The 17,832-nt window shown below is 60.4% G+C and overlaps 3 protein-coding genes across 3 annotated transcripts; all 3 read left to right on the forward strand.

The window, feature by feature from the left end:
• The first annotated feature begins 710 nt into the window (after positions 1–710).
• On the forward strand, positions 711–7,048 carry NONO (non-POU domain containing octamer binding). The gene is made up of 11 exons (XM_070760068.1): positions 711–1,100; positions 1,380–1,541; positions 2,367–2,560; positions 3,016–3,317; positions 3,780–3,875; positions 4,078–4,274; positions 4,385–4,469; positions 5,479–5,578; positions 5,662–5,704; positions 5,846–5,955; positions 6,155–7,048. Exons 2-11 carry the CDS (start codon positions 1,406–1,408, stop codon positions 6,290–6,292), a joined length of 1,401 nt encoding a protein of 466 aa, XP_070616169.1. The 5' UTR covers positions 711–1,100; positions 1,380–1,405; the 3' UTR covers positions 6,293–7,048.
• A 585-nt stretch (positions 7,049–7,633) lies between these two features.
• ITGB1BP2 (integrin subunit beta 1 binding protein 2) lies at positions 7,634–13,272 on the forward strand. The gene is made up of 11 exons (XM_070760085.1): positions 7,634–7,815; positions 9,286–9,335; positions 9,651–9,707; positions 10,082–10,215; positions 10,619–10,740; positions 10,915–10,970; positions 11,117–11,187; positions 11,765–11,867; positions 12,547–12,669; positions 12,798–12,860; positions 12,987–13,272. The coding sequence occupies exons 1-11, from the start codon at positions 7,719–7,721 to the stop codon at positions 13,203–13,205; spliced, it is 1,095 nt and encodes a 364-aa protein (XP_070616186.1). The 5' UTR covers positions 7,634–7,718; the 3' UTR covers positions 13,206–13,272.
• A 720-nt stretch (positions 13,273–13,992) lies between these two features.
• LOC139171660 (rho-related GTP-binding protein RhoG-like) lies at positions 13,993–17,671 on the forward strand. The gene is made up of 2 exons (XM_070760082.1): positions 13,993–14,104; positions 15,441–17,671. The coding sequence occupies exon 2, from the start codon at positions 15,462–15,464 to the stop codon at positions 16,035–16,037; it is 576 nt and encodes a 191-aa protein (XP_070616183.1). The 5' UTR covers positions 13,993–14,104; positions 15,441–15,461; the 3' UTR covers positions 16,038–17,671.
• Positions 17,672–17,832: the final 161 nt, after the last annotated feature.

Below are 17,832 nucleotides of genomic sequence, written 5' to 3' on the forward strand. Positions count from 1 at the left end.
GGGAGGGAGCGTGGCCCTCTTGCTGCAGCCAGGGAAGGGGCCCAGCTAGAGCTGATCTCAGGATAGGGGCACCAGAGTTCGGCCACTAGCCAGGATTTGCCCACCACAATGCCAGCAGGAGGGCGGGGGCCGGGGCTGGAGGTGGAGGGCTGGGCATCACCTCTCCCCTGCTGATAAGCTTTCCAAGCCCCGATTCCTCAGAGGTCAGCAAAGGGCGGCATACAAGTCTGGCCCTGTCCTAATGTTTCCCTCTTCTTGGTGCCCATCTCATGTGCATAACCAGCATTATTATATCTGTGTGTGCTACCAATACCTACTAGGCAAAATAAATGAATACAAATTTATTTCAACATTCCCAGCCACGGAGCTTCCCGAGGAGCTTTGTGACCCCAGCCCTCCAACGCGGCTGCACCAGCTCCCGGCTCTCCCTCGGCCGCCCCCGCAACTCCGCGCAGGAGGCGGCTGCAAAGGGCCTGGAGGACTTTAAGGGGAGAGGCGGGGGGCGCATCCTAAAGGCTCAGGATCTCGCTGCGCGGCGTGCCCCCCCCCCAGAAAGCGGCTACCACCGAAAGCGCAATTCTGCGCGAGATTTGCGTGCGCTTTGAATGAGTTTTCACCCTGAGGCGCCCGCGCTCCGCCCGGCCCCGGGAAGCACGCCTTCCGCTCCGCCCGCGGTCCCTTTAAGAAGCAGCACGCTTTCTGGTGCGCCTGCGCGGACCTCGCGGAGCCTCACGTCACTCGCTCTTCACCCCCTCCCTTTTCCTGCCCCTTTGTCCCTTTTTCACCACTCACTCAAACCTGACTGGAAAGCGCCACGAGCGCCGATTGGCTAAGCTTTGCGCGGGCCCGGGGAGCAGAGAGCAGGACCAATCGGGGGGCCCGCAATCCGCTCGGTTTGAGTTCGCTTTTAGATCGGCAAGCACGGCGGCCACTTGGCGGAAGAGCTGGAGCGGCCTTTCAGCCAATTGGGTCCGCCAAAACGCGACAGGGGCGGGACGGAGCCAGCACGCACCAGAGAACGGTTTCCGGCCTCGCGCGCCCCCATTTTTTCCTTCTTCCTTTACCTCCCCTCCCCCCGCCTTCTCGTCGGCTCGCCTGAGGTGAGGAGGCCGCGGGCGGCGGGGCGGCGGGCGCGCCTCGCGGAGCGGCCCTTCCGGCGGAGGGATGGGGGCAGCCGGGGGGGGGGGGGCGAGGGCGAGACCGGCCCTGCCTCGCTCGCTCCCTTCGGCCCACTCCGGGGAAGCGCGGCGGGCCCGGAGGCCTCCCGGGGAGCGCGGCGCGGGGCGCGCTGGGAATTGTAGTCCCCCGGAGGGGCCGGGCGAAGGGGGGGGGAGGAGCCCCCACACCGCATCGCTCCCTCTCCGGCTCCCCGTCCGCAGGCAGGCGGCCCTCCGACCGGCCAGGCATGCAGGGCAGCAAGGGCTTCGCCATGGAGAAGCAGAATCACACCCCGCGGAAGCCGCCGCCGCCGCAGCACCACCAGCCGCCGCCCCAGGCCGCCCCCGCCAACGGGCAGCAGCAGCAGCTGCTCAACAGCCAGAGTGAGTGAGTGGCCGGCGGGAAGGAGGCCCTGCTCCCCCCCCAGCCCCGTGGGTCAGCTGCGCGGGGAGAGAGGGGCGCCTGGGTGGTGGTGGGGGGTCCGGGCTTCCCGGGGGTCGCAGAGGCCGAGTCTCAGCCCGGGTTCATCTCCCTTCGCTTCCCGCCCCAATTCATTCCCTCCCCGGTTGGTTCATTGGCCGCGCTGCTCTCACGGGCCGCAGACACGAGTCCAACTCTGGCTGATGCTCAACTCCTCCCCCCTGTTGAAAGAGCGGCCTTGCCTGGCCCCCGCTGACCCTTGGAGGATGAGAACCTCTGTCTCCAGCTCAAAGATATGTAGACTCCTCAAAGCTTTGAATAAATCTGGTGCTGCTCCTTCGGGTGAATGTTAGCTAGCTTTTAAGCCATTTTATTATTAAGCCAGGGCCTTCCTTCAGAGGAGAACTGAAAAACCTTCCCACCCATACTCCCCTGCTCCAGATGGGACCTTCCAGTTGTTGCGGTCTGCATTTGTAACCTTCTAATGCAGGGGTCCTCAAACCTGGCAACTTTAAGACATGTGGACTTCAACTCCCAGAATTCTTCAGCCAGCGTTGAAGTCCACAAGTGTTAAAATTGCCAAGTTTGAGGACCCCCGTTTTAATGGATAAGAGGAAGGCTGCAATGGGAATTCTGGTTGGATGGAGAGGCAGGCATGGATAGTTTGGGTCAGTTCTTTCCTGTGGCTGTAAGATGAAGGTGCTAATAATCTCCAGGTCAGGATGTTCCGAATTGTCATCATTTGTTCCCCAGTTTTGCAGAATGAGTTTATTTCTCCTTCCCCTCAGACGAAGGCCTGACCATTGACTTGAAGAATTTCCGAAAACCTGGGGAAAAGACCTTCACCCAAAGGAGTCGCCTCTTTGTGGGAAACCTGCCACCTGATATCACCGAGGAGGAGATGAGGAAGATGTTTGAAAAATATGGGAAAGCCGGTGAAGTCTTCATTCACAAGGACAAAGGCTTTGGCTTCATCAGGCTGGTGAGTGACCAGAGGCGTTTTTTCTTGGGTGTCCTGGGGTTTGGTGGTGAGCTAGCCTGACCGACCGAGTTTGAAGAGCGTAACTGTTGTTCTTTGAGCAGCACACAACCCACATGTCCTATTTCGGATGCAAGCGAATTTCAGGCTGTTGAAGGTATTTGCTGCCTCTGCTGCTGCCGTTGATCGCAACTTTCTTTGCATAAACGAGGGCTGAAAACACGGGGAATTCGTCTTGGTGGTCTGGCTGCTTGGGTCTTCTTTGCTGGGGGAGCCAGGGCTACGTTGGGGCTCTTCCTGCGGCTGCTCCTTACAAAGCGGAATCTTACTTAATTTATAATTCTTATTTTAATCCACCTGACAAACTGTTCCTGGGGGCTGCAATGAGGCTCCCGCTGTGCCGCTCTTTCCAGAAGCCCCTTCCACTTAGTCTGCCCGCCTGTCTGTCTGGCCCTCAGGAAACCCGGACCCTGGCTGAGATCGCAAAGGTGGAGCTGGACAACATGCCCCTGCGTGGGAAGCAGCTGCGTGTGCGCTTCGCTTGCCACAGCGCATCACTGACCGTCAGGAACCTGCCGCAGTTCGTGTCCAATGAGCTCCTGGAAGAGGCCTTCTGCATGTTCGGCCAGGTCGAGAGGGCCGTGGTCATTGTGGACGACCGAGGCCGGCCTTCCGGGAAAGGGATTGTGGAGTTCTCTGGGAAGCCAGCGGCCAGGAAAGCCCTGGACAGGTGCAGCGAAGGGTCCTTCTTGCTGACTACGTAAGCACTGGCCGGGGACCCTCAGGGTCGTCTGGGTGGGCTTCTCTGTTTGTGCTGGCGGTCATGAATGGGGGGGCTGTGCAAGTCTGGTGGCCCCTGTTGGCCAATGGTCTTGGTCTCTGGTGCGTGCATAGGGCTGACCCAGCGGAGGGAATATGCGCACAGCGACTGCATTCTCTTTTAGAGAGGCTCACTTGCAGCCTATCAGCGTTGTGTGGGCATGCGCAGACCGGCTACCCCGGAAGCCGAGTCCCCCTGCCACCCACCGTGGGAGCGTGGGAGGTGCTGCTTCCGGGAGAAGCCACTGAGGAGGATCTGACCGGGCAGCTTGGGGCTTCGGTCCAAACCATGGGCTTTCTGCTGGTGGCACCGATGGCTCCAAGAAGCGGCTGTCAGAGAAAGACCCTTCGTTCTGGGAGTTTGACCCTGAAGGCCGTGGCTGCTCTCACCCTTTCCTTCCAGGTTCCCTCGGCCTGTGACGGTGGAGCCCATGGACCAGTTGGACGACGAGGAAGGACTGCCGGAAAAGCTGGTCATCAAAAACCAGCAATACCACAAGTAGGTGGTGGGGAGAGGCCAAGGGGGCCCCACTCTGGGACGGAAGGAGAGGGAACCCCCCTTTGGGCCGGGCTCACGTGCGTCGGTGAGAGCAGGTATGAGGGTTGGGTGGTTGTCCTCTGCATCAGCCCCCGTGCGGGTGGGCGGTGCCCTGCGGAAGGAGCCCAGCCCCTCGCCCCACCCTCCGCCTTTGCCCCTGCAGGGAGCGCGAGCAGCCCCCCCGCTTTGCCCAGCCGGGCTCCTTCGAGTACGAGTACGCCATGCGCTGGAAGGCCCTGATTGAGATGGAGAAGCAGCAGCAGGAGCAGGTGGACCGCAACATCAAGGAGGCCCGGGAGAAGCTGGAGATGGAGATGGAGGCGGCCCGGCACGAGCACCAGGTCATGCTCATGCGCCAAGGTGGGTCCCGGGACGGGTCGGCCCTCGCTCTCTCTGTGTGTGGGGGGGAGAGGGGGGGTCCCTTGGGGCAGCCCCTCCACAGATGCCAACCTCTCGCCCCGCTCTCCCAGATTTGATGAGGCGCCAGGAGGAGCTCAGGCGCATGGAGGAGCTGCACAACCAGGAGCTGCAGAAGCGCAAACAGCTGGAACTCAGGTGAGCGGCCGATTGCCCAGAATAAACCTATGCATAGTTATTGATTGATTGGACTTCTGTGCCCCCCCCCCTCGGAGGACTCTGGGCGGCTCACAACGGATAATAAACAGTATCTTGGATCCAAGTAATTAATTAAGAATCTAAGACCCAAAACAACAGGATAAAAGGTTGAAAACTCATTGATAAAGAGATCTGAGAAGCAACATTTAATTCTTTAGCCAGGGAAGCTAGGCCCCCCCCCCCCAAGCTAGGTGGCCTCTCGATTAATTGACACCCCCCCCCCCCCCCGATCCTGTTTTGGAGGGGGTGTTCGTGAATGACTCTTTTATACTTAATGGGTTTCTTTTAATACAGGGTTTTATTATTATTATTAATAATAGTAGACTCGGGGCGGCTCACAACAATAACAAAGACAATGTAAGAACAAATCTAATAATTTTAAAAACACTAAAAACCCCATTATTAAAAGCAAACACACACACAAACATACCATGTATAAACTGTATAGGCCCAGGGAGATGTCTCAGTTCCCCCATGCCTGACAGCAGAGATGGGTCTTAAGAACTTTACAAAAGGCAAGGAGGGTGGGGGCAGTTCTGATCTCCAGGGGGAGCTGGTTCCAGAGGGTCGGGGCCACCACAGAGAAGGCTTTTCTCCTGGGTCCCGCCAAGTGACATTGTTTAGGCGACGGGACCCGGAGAAGGCCAACTCTGTGGGACCGAATCGGTCGCTGGGATTCGTGCGGCAGAAGGTGGTCCCGGAGGTATTTATAGTTTCCTGGTTATATCCGACTTCTTTTTATTGTCCTGTGCCTATTTCTGTTTACATTATTGCTGTGAGCCGCCCTGAGTCCTTTGGCATTGGGAGGCATGGGAGTCGAAGGAAGGAATGAACGGACGGATGAACTGGGCCTTTGAGGCTGAGCCGCGGCCGAGGGGCCCGATCCTTGGGGGGGGGGGGGGGAGGCTGCCGGCCGGAGCAGGGGGACCAGTGTGGGCTTCTCCTGCAGGCAAGAAGAGGAGCGTCGTCGCCGGGAGGAGGAGATGAGGCGGCAGCAGGAGGAGATGATGAGGCGGCAGGAGGGCTTCAAGGGGGCCTTCCCGGACGCGGTGAGTGGGGGGGCTGACGGGCGGAAGCAGGAGGGGGGCCTGGGTTCGAGGCCCTCCGGTCACCCTGGGTGCGTCTCTTTCAGAGGGAGTCTCCCGACCTGCGGATGGGCCAGATGGGCATGGGAGGTAAGTGGGGGGCACGCGAGGGGAGCGGGGGCCCTTCTGGCTCTGGGCCCCCCCACCTGGGGCTTGGGAAGACGGGGCCTGGGTCAGGGGAGGGAGGGGGCTGGGCTACGTTTCAGGAGGGGTCCTCGCTTGGCCTTTCAGGTGCGATAGGAATGAACAACAGGGGGGCCATGGGGGGCACCAGCGTCCCTGCAGGACCCCCACCGGCCACTGGCCCTGGACCAATGATCCCGGATGGAGCCATGGGGTTGGTAAGGTCGACCGAGCTCTTGTCCTTTTGGGGGGGGGCAGGGGGGGCTCGTGCTTCTATTCCAGTTTATTTCTTTATCATTTATTAATTGGATTTATGTGCCCCCAAGTTAACGTTGAGAGTTGAAGGGACACAGATGCCCCTGGGGGGGGGGTCTCTGCCCCTCTCTGACCGGAACCTTTCCTTTCTCTCTCTGCAAGACCCCTCCACCACCGGCTGACCGTTTCGGACAGAGCGGAGCCATGGAAGGCCTGGGCACCATGGGAGGAACCACGCCGGGGTTCAACCGGGGGGCTCCCGGGGGAGATTTTGGCCCCAACAAGCGTCGCCGGTACTAAGAGGGAAGGGCCCCGTGCCTGGCTCTCCCCTCAAGAAGACCCCCTAGCTCCTTCTTGAGCGCCAGCCCAGGCGAGAGGCCTCGGGCCACGTTTCTGACCGGTGCCGCCGACACCCGGAGGAGGGTTGCATTCCTGCGAGCACGCAACGGGGACCTGGATCCCGGGAGGCTTCTGTAGCTGTGTAGTGTATGGGCCGAGCTAGGACCCCTGCCCCCTTTCCCCCCCGCCCCCCAGCTCCTGGCCCCGGGGTGCCCTTCGAGGCCACGGGTCTCCCCCAGGCCTGGGAAACGCCCTTCCCAGCCCTGGGACAAGGCCCGTGGTTCTGGCTGTGGCTGCAGCCACGAGGGGCAGATTGGGGTGGGGGGTGGGGAGGGGGGATAGTTTTTTAAAGTAGCTTTTTTTCTTTTCCCCTCTGGACCATTTTTTTCCTCCCCTGTAGTTTTCCGGGGCAGCCGCGAGGGGCTGGGTAGTGGTGAGGGTCCTGGGATGAGTTATTCCGTGTTGTCCCTCTCTTTCTTTTTCTATGGGTAGAAAAGTACAATCTCTTGGATCTAGTCCAACACAAAAGAGTTTCCTGTTCAAAAAGCCTCAGCCGAAACCATTGTTTGTATAACCCCAACTTTACCTGTCTTGTGTAGAAGTCAATGTGTGAACCTGAGCTGTAATCGTCTACTAACGGGTTGAGTTCGTCTCCAGGTTGTTACAGGAATGCAGCATCATCATCATTATTATTAAAAAGGGATTTTAAGACTTTTCCACCTCGTGTCCCTCTGTGGTGTCTGCTGGGGCTACGGTTACCAGAGGGGAATCTGGGCCGAGGGGGGGTCTCTCAGCCCCGGGACCCTCGGACGCTTCCTGCTGCTGGGAAGGGGATCAGACGTCCCTTGAGCTCTGTGCCTCCCGATGGCCGGGGGTGTGTGTGTGCTGTGGCTGGGAATTCTGGGAGTTGCTGTTCTCACACATTTGGGGAATGGCTTTGAGGGGCAGGCACTTGGGGGGGGGGGGGGCTCCCTGGGGAAGAGAGCAGTGGAGCCCCTTAGAGCAGAGGCCTGGGAAGCCCCCCATGAACTGGGGGAGATGGGGGGGGCGGTCGTGCTGCACTCAAGACATGGAGGACGGGGCAGACTCCGCCCTCGCCCGGAGTGATCCCCCCCTGGCTCTTTTTCTTCTCTGGGGCTGCTTCTCTTCCTGGGTGGGGGAAGAGGGAGGTGTGTCAGGCAAGGTGGGGACGAGAAGCCCCCTCCCCATCTGAGCAGGAGCGACAGCTGGAGCCGCTTCTTCTGTCTGGGCTGGCAGAGAGCAGACGGAGCTCTTCCACCCCCCCTGCCCGGCCCCGTGATGGGCAGTGGTGGAGCAGCTGCTGCCCTTTTCTGGCCAGCCCCTCTGCGGCCCCCCTCCTAAAGATAGCTGAGCCCCCTGGCCCCACATGCCCAGAGAGGCTCCTCTCCTGGACTCCGCCATGGCCCTGCGGTGCTACCGGCATGGCTGCGGCCAGAGCTTTGACCCCAAGAGCAACAGCCAGGGTAGGGGGGCCGGCACGGGGGGGGGGAGGCGCTGCAGCAGAGGGGGTGGGGGGTAGACACAAGGGGGGGTCTTCTCCTGATTTGGGCCTGCCCGGCAGTTCTACTGCTGCTGAAGTTTTTATTATTATTATTATTATTATTTGCTTTTGGTCTTTTAGCATCTCGTGTCTTGGGTATTTGCTTTAATTCTTCCACATCATATTCTTAAAACAATATTTTTTAACAATTCATTTTCAATACATCTCACATTTCTTTTTTTCTTAATACCTGCCTTTAGTCATTTTCCTCTTATTTTATCCCTATTTTAATTCCAGCAATCAAAAATGTGGTCATTTCCCAATTTATATATTTCTAATATCAATATATTATTTATTTCCTACACATTAATCAAAAATCATCTTATAATCCTCTTTTCCACATCATACTTTTCTCATAGAAAATATATTTCAAAATTACATATTTAAATCTTCAGCTTTTCTTATATTATTCTGTAGTTTCACATCTGCAAAGTATTCATACATTCATTTTACCTTTTACAATAAACAATTCACATTTATATAATACTACTAAATTAATTAAACATGCACATTAACACTAATCTTTGTCTTATATCCCAACACTTATCATATCCGTTCTACATACAAAGATACTACGGATCCTTTTCCCCCCATACAAGACGTACTTAAAAATTACATATTTTCAACCGGTCGATGGGACATGGGAGGGGGATCTCTGGGATGGTAGAGGGCTGGAGCACTTCGGTTATAACGGGGAGGGGGAGGGCTGACCTGGAAGACCCGGTGGCAGGAGCTCAGGGCCCTGGCCTCAGCCTGCTGCTCTTCAATGCCAGGTCCTCCATCGTCAACAAGGCTCCCCTCACCGGAGATTTAATCCTGGGCCAGAGGGCTGATCTGGCTGGGGCAGGAGGGGGCAGTTCCTCAGCCACGGCACCAGGGGAGGGGTCTTGGGTGTGAGTCTCCTTGTGAAGTTGGGCTCAGGGGTCCACCCAGCTGCGTCACAACAGCCCTGCCTGAGACCCCAGAGGCAGAAGCGGAGGCTGGGGGGGGGGGGGGGGCTGCCATTTCCCGTCACTCGGCGAATCCTCGGAGGTGGGTCAAGAGTTGCTCCTTTGACAACCGTGGAAGTGGCCCGAGTAGTCCAGAGTCCGACCCATTGGGGGGATGGGGTGACACGCTTGACCTGGTGTTTCTCCCAAGCTGCATCCACAGAACTGGTAGTAGAACAATTGGGTTTCCGCCCTGCCCAGCGGAGGTCCCCCACCACCGGGCCTGCCTTTGAGCTGGGGATGGGCCAGGGGTCCCAGCCTTGGAGAAGAGCAGAGCCAGAGAACCTGTAGCTCTTCCCTCCCTTAGTCTGGAAATGGACAGGGGGGGAAGGATTGGGGGGGGGGCGAATGAAGCTGCTTGCTGAAGGAAAACCAACCTCCCCTCCCTCCGTCCCCCCCCCCAGATGGCTGCCTGCACCACCCGGGCTTCCCTGTCTTCCACGATGCCTTGAAGGTAGGAGTGTAACTGCGCAGGGCAGCTGGACCGCATCCCCCTTCAGTCAGCCACGGATGGAGCCACAGCAATGGGGCAGGGAGGGAGGGCCCCGGCTGATGTCCCCATTGAGTGGAGGGTCTGCTGCCTCTCCCCCTCCCTCCAGGGCCAGGCCCCTCTTCTGCCCTGAGGGCTCCTGCCCCCCAACCTTGGGTGCCAGCGCTGCTTCACACACACACACGGTTAGCAAGGGGGAGAGTGGCCTGCTTGCCCCTTGCAGCATGTTGGGGGGCTGCTGGGCTTGGAGGAGGGGGGGCTCACTCCTCCTCCTTGTAGGGCTGGTCTTGCTGCAAGAAACGGACGACCGACTTCTCCGAATTCCTCTCCATAAAGGCAGGTGATGATCAGGAGCCGTGGGGTGCCTGCCGGGTGTCTGTCCTACCAGGCCATCTGCCCCGGGCGCTGGTGGACAAGGGCCGGCACAGCTCTGACCCCTGTGGCTTTGGCTGCAGAGGCCCAGCTGCCTTGTTCGGCCACTGTTTCCCCCCCCCCCCCCCAGCATCCCAACCTTCCCCACCTGGGAAAGGAGGGTGGGGGTTGCTGGGGAGGGAGGGGGAGACCGCTGGACCTCAGGGCTCAGCTGGAGGGCCACCCTTGAGCCTCTCCCTCGCAAACTGCCTCCTCCGCGCAAGGAAAAGGCGTCTTTTGCAAGGCTGGGGAGGCAGGCGGGCGCCTGGCGGGACTAAGGGGAGAGCCTTTCTCCAAAGGGCTGCACCAAAGGCTACCACAGCCATGAGAAGCCGCCAGAGCCGGAGGAGGCCTCAGCCCGGCCCAAGCCCTGCACCATGGACCTGGTTCCGGAGCCAAAGTCTGTTGAGGTGCTGCAGCGGGAGAGGCCCAGGTGTGGAGGGGCCCCCGGCTTCTGTTGTATGGTTTTTAAATGATGGGTTTTTAGATTCTTTTTTAAATATTAGATTTGTTACACTGTCATATTATTATTGTTGTGAGGGGCGGCATACAAGTCTAATAAGTTATTATTATTATTATTATTATTATTATTATTATTATTATTAATTATTATTATTATTATCACAAGCCTGATGGTGCCGACCCCTTTGGGCTGGGCAGCAGCAGGGACCTGCCTTGTGTTTCCCAGGTAGACTTGCTCTGCATGCGGAAGCTCCACTTGTCTGCTTCCCTTGCCAGCCCCGTCCATGAATTATGCGCCGTAAGAAGGAACCGGTCCAGGGGGGGCAGGAGGGCAGGAGTGACACCCCCCCTCCCGCTCTCTCTTTGGCCTCCAGTTCCGACGAGCCCAAGCAGCCGCTGTTACTGAAGGTGGCGCCGGCACTGCAGCGAGTCCTGGAGAAGCTGGACCCGTCCACCGCCACGCAGCTGCCTGCCCCGCACGGCTTGGGCAGCCCTGGTGGGGACACACGGGGGGGGGGGGCTTGTGGGGGGGGGAGGCTGGGCTGCTGGGGGGGCCCTGGGAGGCTGTGGCGGGAGGCAGCTGAGAAGCCTGGAAGCTGCGGCCCCCTCCCCAGCCTGGCTCGGCTCAGGCCCCAAAGCTCTGAATGGCTCTTTTCTGGCCGTCTCTTAGGGGGCAGCTCAGAGGCAAGTGCCAGCACGGCCTGCAGAAACCCCGGCTGCCACGCGGTGAGTGGCTCTTGGGCTGCCTCTAAGGGGCCCCTCAGGAAAGAGGGCAGGAGGGGGCTGGGCCGGGAGGGGGAGGGGAGGGCCAGGAGAGCCTCTTCCTGCCTGCTTGACCCACCCTCCCTTCCCCCTCCGGGCTTCCCTTCCAGACTTTCCGGGGGGAGGAGAGCCGGGGGGAGGCCTGCCTGTTCCACCCCGGAGTGCCCGTCTTCCACGAGGGGTAAGCGTCCTGGGCATCAGTGGTGGGATCCCACTACCAGTTCTGTGGGCGTGGCAGGGGGAGGGGACTGCAAACCCCCACCCCCCTCTCCTCCCTGCCCATCAGCTGGGACCCAGGAGGCAGAGAATAGGTGGGGGTGGGGCCAGCCAGGGGCGGTATTTGCTGGTTCGCCAAACTGCTCAAAAGGTCCACTATTGGTTCTCCAGAAGTGGTCAGAACCTGCTGAATCCCAGGACGCCCTCCCTGCCCAAAGCCCCTGCTTTCAGCTGGGATGCCCAAGGGGGAGGGGGGATGGATTCTCTGCCGTGGGACCCGGCCCCTTCTACCACCCCTCCTGCCCCTCCACATTGGGCTGTCTGGGGGGGGGATTTACCCCTGCCAGGCCCCTGCAGCTGGGCTCCCCACTCCCAGGGGGCACAAGGCTGCAGTTGTCCAAGGGAAGCTCCGCCCACTTGTTGTGGGCCGTCTGGAAGTGTGTGTGGGGGAGATGGGGGGGCGGAATTCCTATTCTAACCCCCCAAAGAAATGGCTGCCCGTGCTCTCCGCTTGCCTCCCCCCTCCGGCTGGACCCGCCCAGCATGAAGTCCTGGAGCTGCTGCGGGATCAAGACCCCGGATTTTGCCGCCTTCCTGGAGCAGAGGGGCTGCAGCCGAGGGAAGCACACCTGGGGGACCAGGCCGGTGAGGGTCTTCTGCCCAGCGCCTGCCCTGTCCATGGCTGGGCCTGCAGCCGGAGGGACAGCTAGGGATTGGACCGGCCTTGCTGGTTGAGGCCCCCTGTTAAGTTCTGGTTCCGTGGGCGTCGCTTGGCGGCTGTGGCAGGAGGATCCGGGAAAACCTCCGCTCCGGCCAGGGGTGGGTGGGGAAACATTTTGCCACCGGTTTGTGCACGGTGATGCTTCTGCCCATGCACAGAAGCCTCCTGGGCAGGTGGGCGGAGCTACCAGTTCTAAGAACCGGCCTGCACCCGGAGCAACCCCCGCTGACCCCCACCCCCTCCAGGGGAGGACGCTGCACGCTCCCCGTTCCCGCCCCTCCCTGGGACCAGCCAGAGGTGGCGTTGGCCGGTTCTCCAAACGACTCAAAATTTCCGCTCCTGGTTCTGTGGAAGCTGCTGGGTTTCTCTGCTGCTTTAAGGGGGGGGGGGGGCTTCCTGCCACGGAAACGTCCTTCGGAAACTTTGGGGGGGGGATGGGCGGATGCCTCCCTGCCCCCTTTGGGATCCCTGGAGAGATTTTCTAACGGCCGGGGGGTGGTTGCAACTTGACTGCCATCTAGGGGTCCCATCCTCCAAATTGGGGTCCCCTGTATAAGGGGGGGGGCAGGCATGTAGACCGGCTGCTTTTCTGTGGCTCCCCAGGAGGACAAGAAGCTGGACTCTTGCCGGCAGGACTGGCACCAAACCAGCAGCCAAGTGGTGGTGACCCTCTACGCCAGGACCCCCCTGCCCCACCTCAGCTGCATCAAGGCCAACCGCACTGGGGTGAGGAAGCAGGGCCAATGGGGGGGGTGCTTCTCAGAGGCAGCCTGCTGAGCGCTGCGACCAACCACCCCTCCCCCTGAAAGACAGGCCAGAGGCCTTGCAGCAAGCGGCTTCCTCTTCTTTTGCAGCTGGACATCCGAGTGGCCTTTGAGGGGGAGAAGATCTTCCAGGCCCAGCTGGATCTCTGGGGGGTAGGTCTGCCTGGCTGGTCCGGCTTTCCCCTTGCCAGACCACCCTCCCCCCCTCCCTTCCATCGCTAGCCATGAAAAGGCTGGTTAGGCTCCAGGCCCCCTGCCCACCCGGCTCTCTCCTTCCAGGTCATCAACGTGGAGCAGAGCTTCGCCAGCCTGTTGCCTTCCAAAGTGGAAATCGCCCTGAGGAAAGGCAGCCCCATCGCCTGGGCCAGGCTGGAGCAGCCACAGAGCCCAGCCCAGGCCCTTCGGTTGCGGGCCCAGGAGGAGGCCCCTGCCGGCAGCGCCCCAGAAGGCCCCCCGGAGGAGTCGGACGACAGCCTGGACTGGTCGGAGGAGGACTGAGGGGCCAGCTGAACCAGGAGGAGGGGGGGGGGCTGCAGGGGTTTTTGCCCTGTTCCTGTCTGAAATAAAAGCAACTTCTTTCAACGGGAGGAAGTCAGAGGCCCCACGTGTGTGCTTGCAGGGGGCTGGGTGGGGTGCAGACCCTCCCTCGGGCTTTGGCAAGAGCCTTGTGCAGCCATGATCTTGCCCAGGCCAACGCGGGGCTGACTGGGACGGCCATGGGGCCTGGCCTCCTCCACGCTGGCCCCCAAAGCGGCTGCTCTCCCGGCAGGCTCCCTCCCCTCGGGGCATCCAGGGGCCAAACGAGGGCCTCGCTCACTCTTCCACCGAGGCGCCTCCTCTTTGCAGGGATCCATCGCCCGCTGCTCGGGCACCGCCGCGGTTGCTTAGGAACCAGCCCGGAGGCCGCCACCGTCTCCTTGGGCAACGGGGAGTGGGGGCGCTGCCCCGGGCATCGGCCCCAGTGCGGAAGCCTCTCGCGCGGCCACGTCCCCTGGCCTGGGCCCGACCCTCGGCGGCTCCTCGCGCTCTGCCCGCCCTCCTGCCCGGCCGCCTTCAATCCGCCCCCCAGGAATGCAGAGCGGGGCGACTTTCCTCCCTGGCCAGCGGCCGCGGCAGCAGCAACAGCAACGCCACGCGGCTACCTGCAGGCGGGGCTCGCGAGCCCAAGAGGACAGGCTTCGCGGCCACCGTAGAGGAACTACGCTTCCCAGCAGGCCCGGCGGGGCGCGCCATTGGCCTTCCCCTTCGGAGGGGTGGGGCGTGGGGCCGCATGCGCAGGGCGCGGGCCGGGCACGGGGGGCGCGGTTTCCCACAGCCGCTTCCAGCTCGACTTCGGCCGGCGGCGGCTGCGCGGGGAGCGCCCGGAAGGCCGCGAGGGAGGCGCGCCGGGGACGGAGGTGAGACCGGCCGGGACCCCCCACCCGCCCCGCTCGGCCTCCCGCCCGCCCGCAGCCGCCTCTTCCGCGCCCGCCGAGGCTTCCAGGGAGGCGGAGGGCGCGGCTTGGCCTCCCGCCCCGGACCAGGCCGCCTCGGCCCGGACCAGGCGCTCGGGGGGCGCGGGGAGAAGGAGGGGCCCCCACCTCCGGGCTGCGAGGCCACCGACGCCCCGAGGGGGAGGGGGAGGGGGGGAGGACGGGGGATGGAGGCGGCGGCTGCCCCGGAAGGCGACGCCCGGCTGTGTGGGGCGGGGGAGCGGGGAGCTGCCGGGCCGGGCCAGGGGGGGAGCGCGGGGTTGCAAGCGGGGGCTTCTTGCTGGGGCGTCCCTCCCTCCCTCCCTCCCCCGGACTTAACAGAAGAGGAGGGCGTCGAGGGGGCGAGGGTCCGGGGCAGGGCTGCAGAGGGGCCTCCTGGGCGCCTTTCCCGGGCCCTCCCGCCGGGCTCCTCCGCGGGGCCCTTTGAGGCTGGCGAGGAGCGGGGGATGGGTGGCTGGGAAGGGCGGGAGAGCCCGGCAAGGCCTCGCTTGTTGCAGCCCCTGTGGCCAGGCGGCCCCCTCCCTCCCTGGTCCCTGCTTTGAGGAGCCCCCGGGAGCCCCCTCCCCCCTCTTTCTGCCTGGACTCCCCTGCGGCCTCAGCAGGGTGGACTTTCTGTTCAGGGTCCAGTTGCCATTGCTGGGAATAACTTGCGCTTGGTTTTTTGTGCTGGTCCTCTCTCTGTGGGGGAAGCGCCAAAGAGGAGGGGCTCCCACCATGCGCTCCCAACTTTTCTTGCCTGGGGCTGCTGGAATGGAGCCTGGATCGTGCTGGGACACAAACTTTGGAAGACCATGAAGAAGAAAGCTTTGGAGCTCAGTTGTCTCTGCGCCTCTTGGAAGAAACCCGCCATGCTTCTCTCTCGTTTTGTGGGCCCTCTCTTCTCTCTGGCAGGGCAGGGAGGGAGGGGTTTTTTGCTCCTGTGCTCCTGCACCCTCTGTGGATGGTGATGCCGCTCGTTTTTCCTGCTCCAAAGCAAACAAGCTCTCCAGCCCCAGTGATCCTTCCTGGCTGCCTGCATTTTAAAGCCTGCAGCTGGTTCTCTGTTCAGGACACATGGCCTTCCCTCTAATTCAGGGTCCCCCAATCCAACCTTTTGGGCACCAGGGAGAGAGGCTTCTCCTTGGACTGGAGGGGGCCTGGCTTCGCACGCTGCCTGCACCCCATGAACGTTGCTTCATTCGTTTGCACAGCCTGGTTTCTGGCATGTTGGGGGGTGAGGGGGGCCTGGGGGCCGTGCTCTAGTTTGTCTCTCTGTTTGCAGGGGACCCTCTCAAGCAAAAGGATGCAGACGATCAAGTGTGTGGTGGTGGGAGACGGTGCGGTGGGGAAGACGTGTCTGCTCATCAGCTACACCACCAACGCCTTCCCCGAGGAGTACATCCCCACGGTCTTTGATAACTACAGCGCTCAGATGACGGTGGACGGGAGGATGGTCAGCCTTAACCTCTGGGACACGGCCGGACAAGAGGAGTATGACCGCCTGCGCACCCTCTCCTACCCGCAGACCAACGTCTTTGTCATTTGCTTTTCTATCGGCAGCCCCTCCTCCTACGCCAACGTGCGGCACAAGTGGCACCCCGAGGTCTCCCACCACTGCCCCAACGTGCCCATCCTGCTGGTGGGCACCAAGAGGGACTTGCGGAGCAATGCGGAGGCCGTGAAGAAGCTGAAGGAGCAAAGCCTGGGCCCCACCACCCCCCAGCAGGGCACTTCGCTCGCCAAACAAATCGGGGCAGTCAAATACTTGGAGTGTTCGGCACTGAACCAGGAAGGGGTGAGGGAAGTGTTTGCAGAAGCCGTGCGCGCCGTCCTCTACCCGGTGGCAAAGAAGAACTCCAAGAAGTGCCTGCTGTTGTAGTCGGTGGGAGGCGTGGTGCGTTTGCGGTCCATCTCCTTAACCATTGGCCTCTTGCACTAATGGCCCTAACGAGAACTTTCTTCTGCAAGTCCTCCTGCGGTCCAGCTGCCACTTGGAGCCAGTGGAAATGGACCCGTTGGCTCTCGCCTTAAGGACCAGCCTCCCGGTGGACCCTCCGTGCGCCCCTCTGCCACACTCCCCCCGTGGAGGCGCCCAAGGCGAGGGAACGGCCCCAAGGCCCCGGGCGCCTCTGCTCAACAGAGGGTCTCTCGGAAGGAGGCGTTTGGGCGGCTTTGCTTCCCCACCAGTGTCGCTTCCTCGCCAGTCGCACGTCGGGCAGGGCTGTGCCTTTCCAGCAGCAGAATCGGTCTGTCACGGTTTTCAAAAGCACCAAACAAAAACCTCCCCATTCTTGCTGGCAGCCATGCTGAGAAGCCTTGCAAACCCGGGAGGGTCTTTATGGCATCACAAGTAGGCTCGGGTCTTTGTGGAACAGCTCTGGCGTCTGACACGAGGCCTTTTAAGGTTTAGAAAATAGAAAGAAACCTGCTGCTTCAACCTTGTGCCCTTCCCTCCACACACACACACACACACACAACAGGCCTAGATTGACTCTGCTGTTCTGATGGTTTTTCTGCACTGCCACAATGATTCTTCTGCCTTACGACTGAGTCTTGGGGTGAGGAATTGCCTTTAAAACCAGCCCTCTTTGTGTGCCTTCTGTTCCCCCTTTTCCCCTTGCAGATAAACCTCCATAACTACTTTTCAACATTCAGGCTTGAGTGCTGTTAAACTGATGCACTGATTTTTCAGTAGAAGCTTAAAACTTTCTATACCATTGGTTCTCCTAGAGATGCATTATGAGTCTGACACTGCCTGGAATACTAACGATGCCTTCTTTAGAATGAATTTTGCAACTTTTCTTTTGGAAACACACATTCCTATTTAGCATCATGCAGGTTGTTTCTTTTTGCGACAGTAAGAAACTCTTGATTATGTCCGTTGTTGGGCATCTTCACCCAGTTAAGGAGAGCCTGGTGCTGAACAGCATCTCTTTCTGGATAAAACGCTTTGAGCAGCCTCTCCTTAGAAAGACTGCTGGGGTGTCATGTCCTGCTCCCATCCCGTCTTCCAAATAATTATGTTCTGTGTCCTGCCTGTGATCCTGATCTGCGCCGTTTGCATGGATGCTGACGTCACAGGGAGGTTGGTGACGCATGTCCGGTGTGGTTCTCACCCTCTGCACGCAAATCTCACGCGACTGCTATAATGTTGGCCATGCTGCAGTCTCCTCTGCCCCACCTGAGATTCTGGGCCAGAACGTTTGCCTGACACCTGGCCATCCTCAGGGTATTTAGCGATAACGTCTTCCGAATGCCTTGCAAGGTCCCCCCCCCCCCCCCGCCTGAGCCGGATGAGGTGGGACCGGACTCTCCCTGGGGAAAGAGGCTTCTCCAGGCGGAGCTGGGCTGCTTCCAATGACCGTTGAAGTTCAGGGAGTGGACAGCCTCATCGTGTGGTACTTCCAACATACACTGGCAACTGATTTTATGGTTTAAAGTACATTTGTACGGCAACTAACAGTTATTTTTAAATTATGCTGAATGAAATTGTAATAAAGCAGTTTCTTGGTTCTTTTGCTGTTTTTCATTACGGGAGGAGGCGGGACACGGAGGGAGGGGGCCCTGTCACACCATCCGGCTGGACTCCCCCAACCAGACCTCTCAGCCTCGGGTCCACAGAGCCGTGCTGGACGCCCCCCCCCCAAAAGAAGCCTCTTGATATGGGGGGGGCG

Source organism: Erythrolamprus reginae, chromosome 8, assembly GCF_031021105.1.
Source record: "Erythrolamprus reginae isolate rEryReg1 chromosome 8, rEryReg1.hap1, whole genome shotgun sequence".
Lineage (NCBI taxonomy): Eukaryota > Metazoa > Chordata > Lepidosauria > Squamata > Dipsadidae > Erythrolamprus > Erythrolamprus reginae.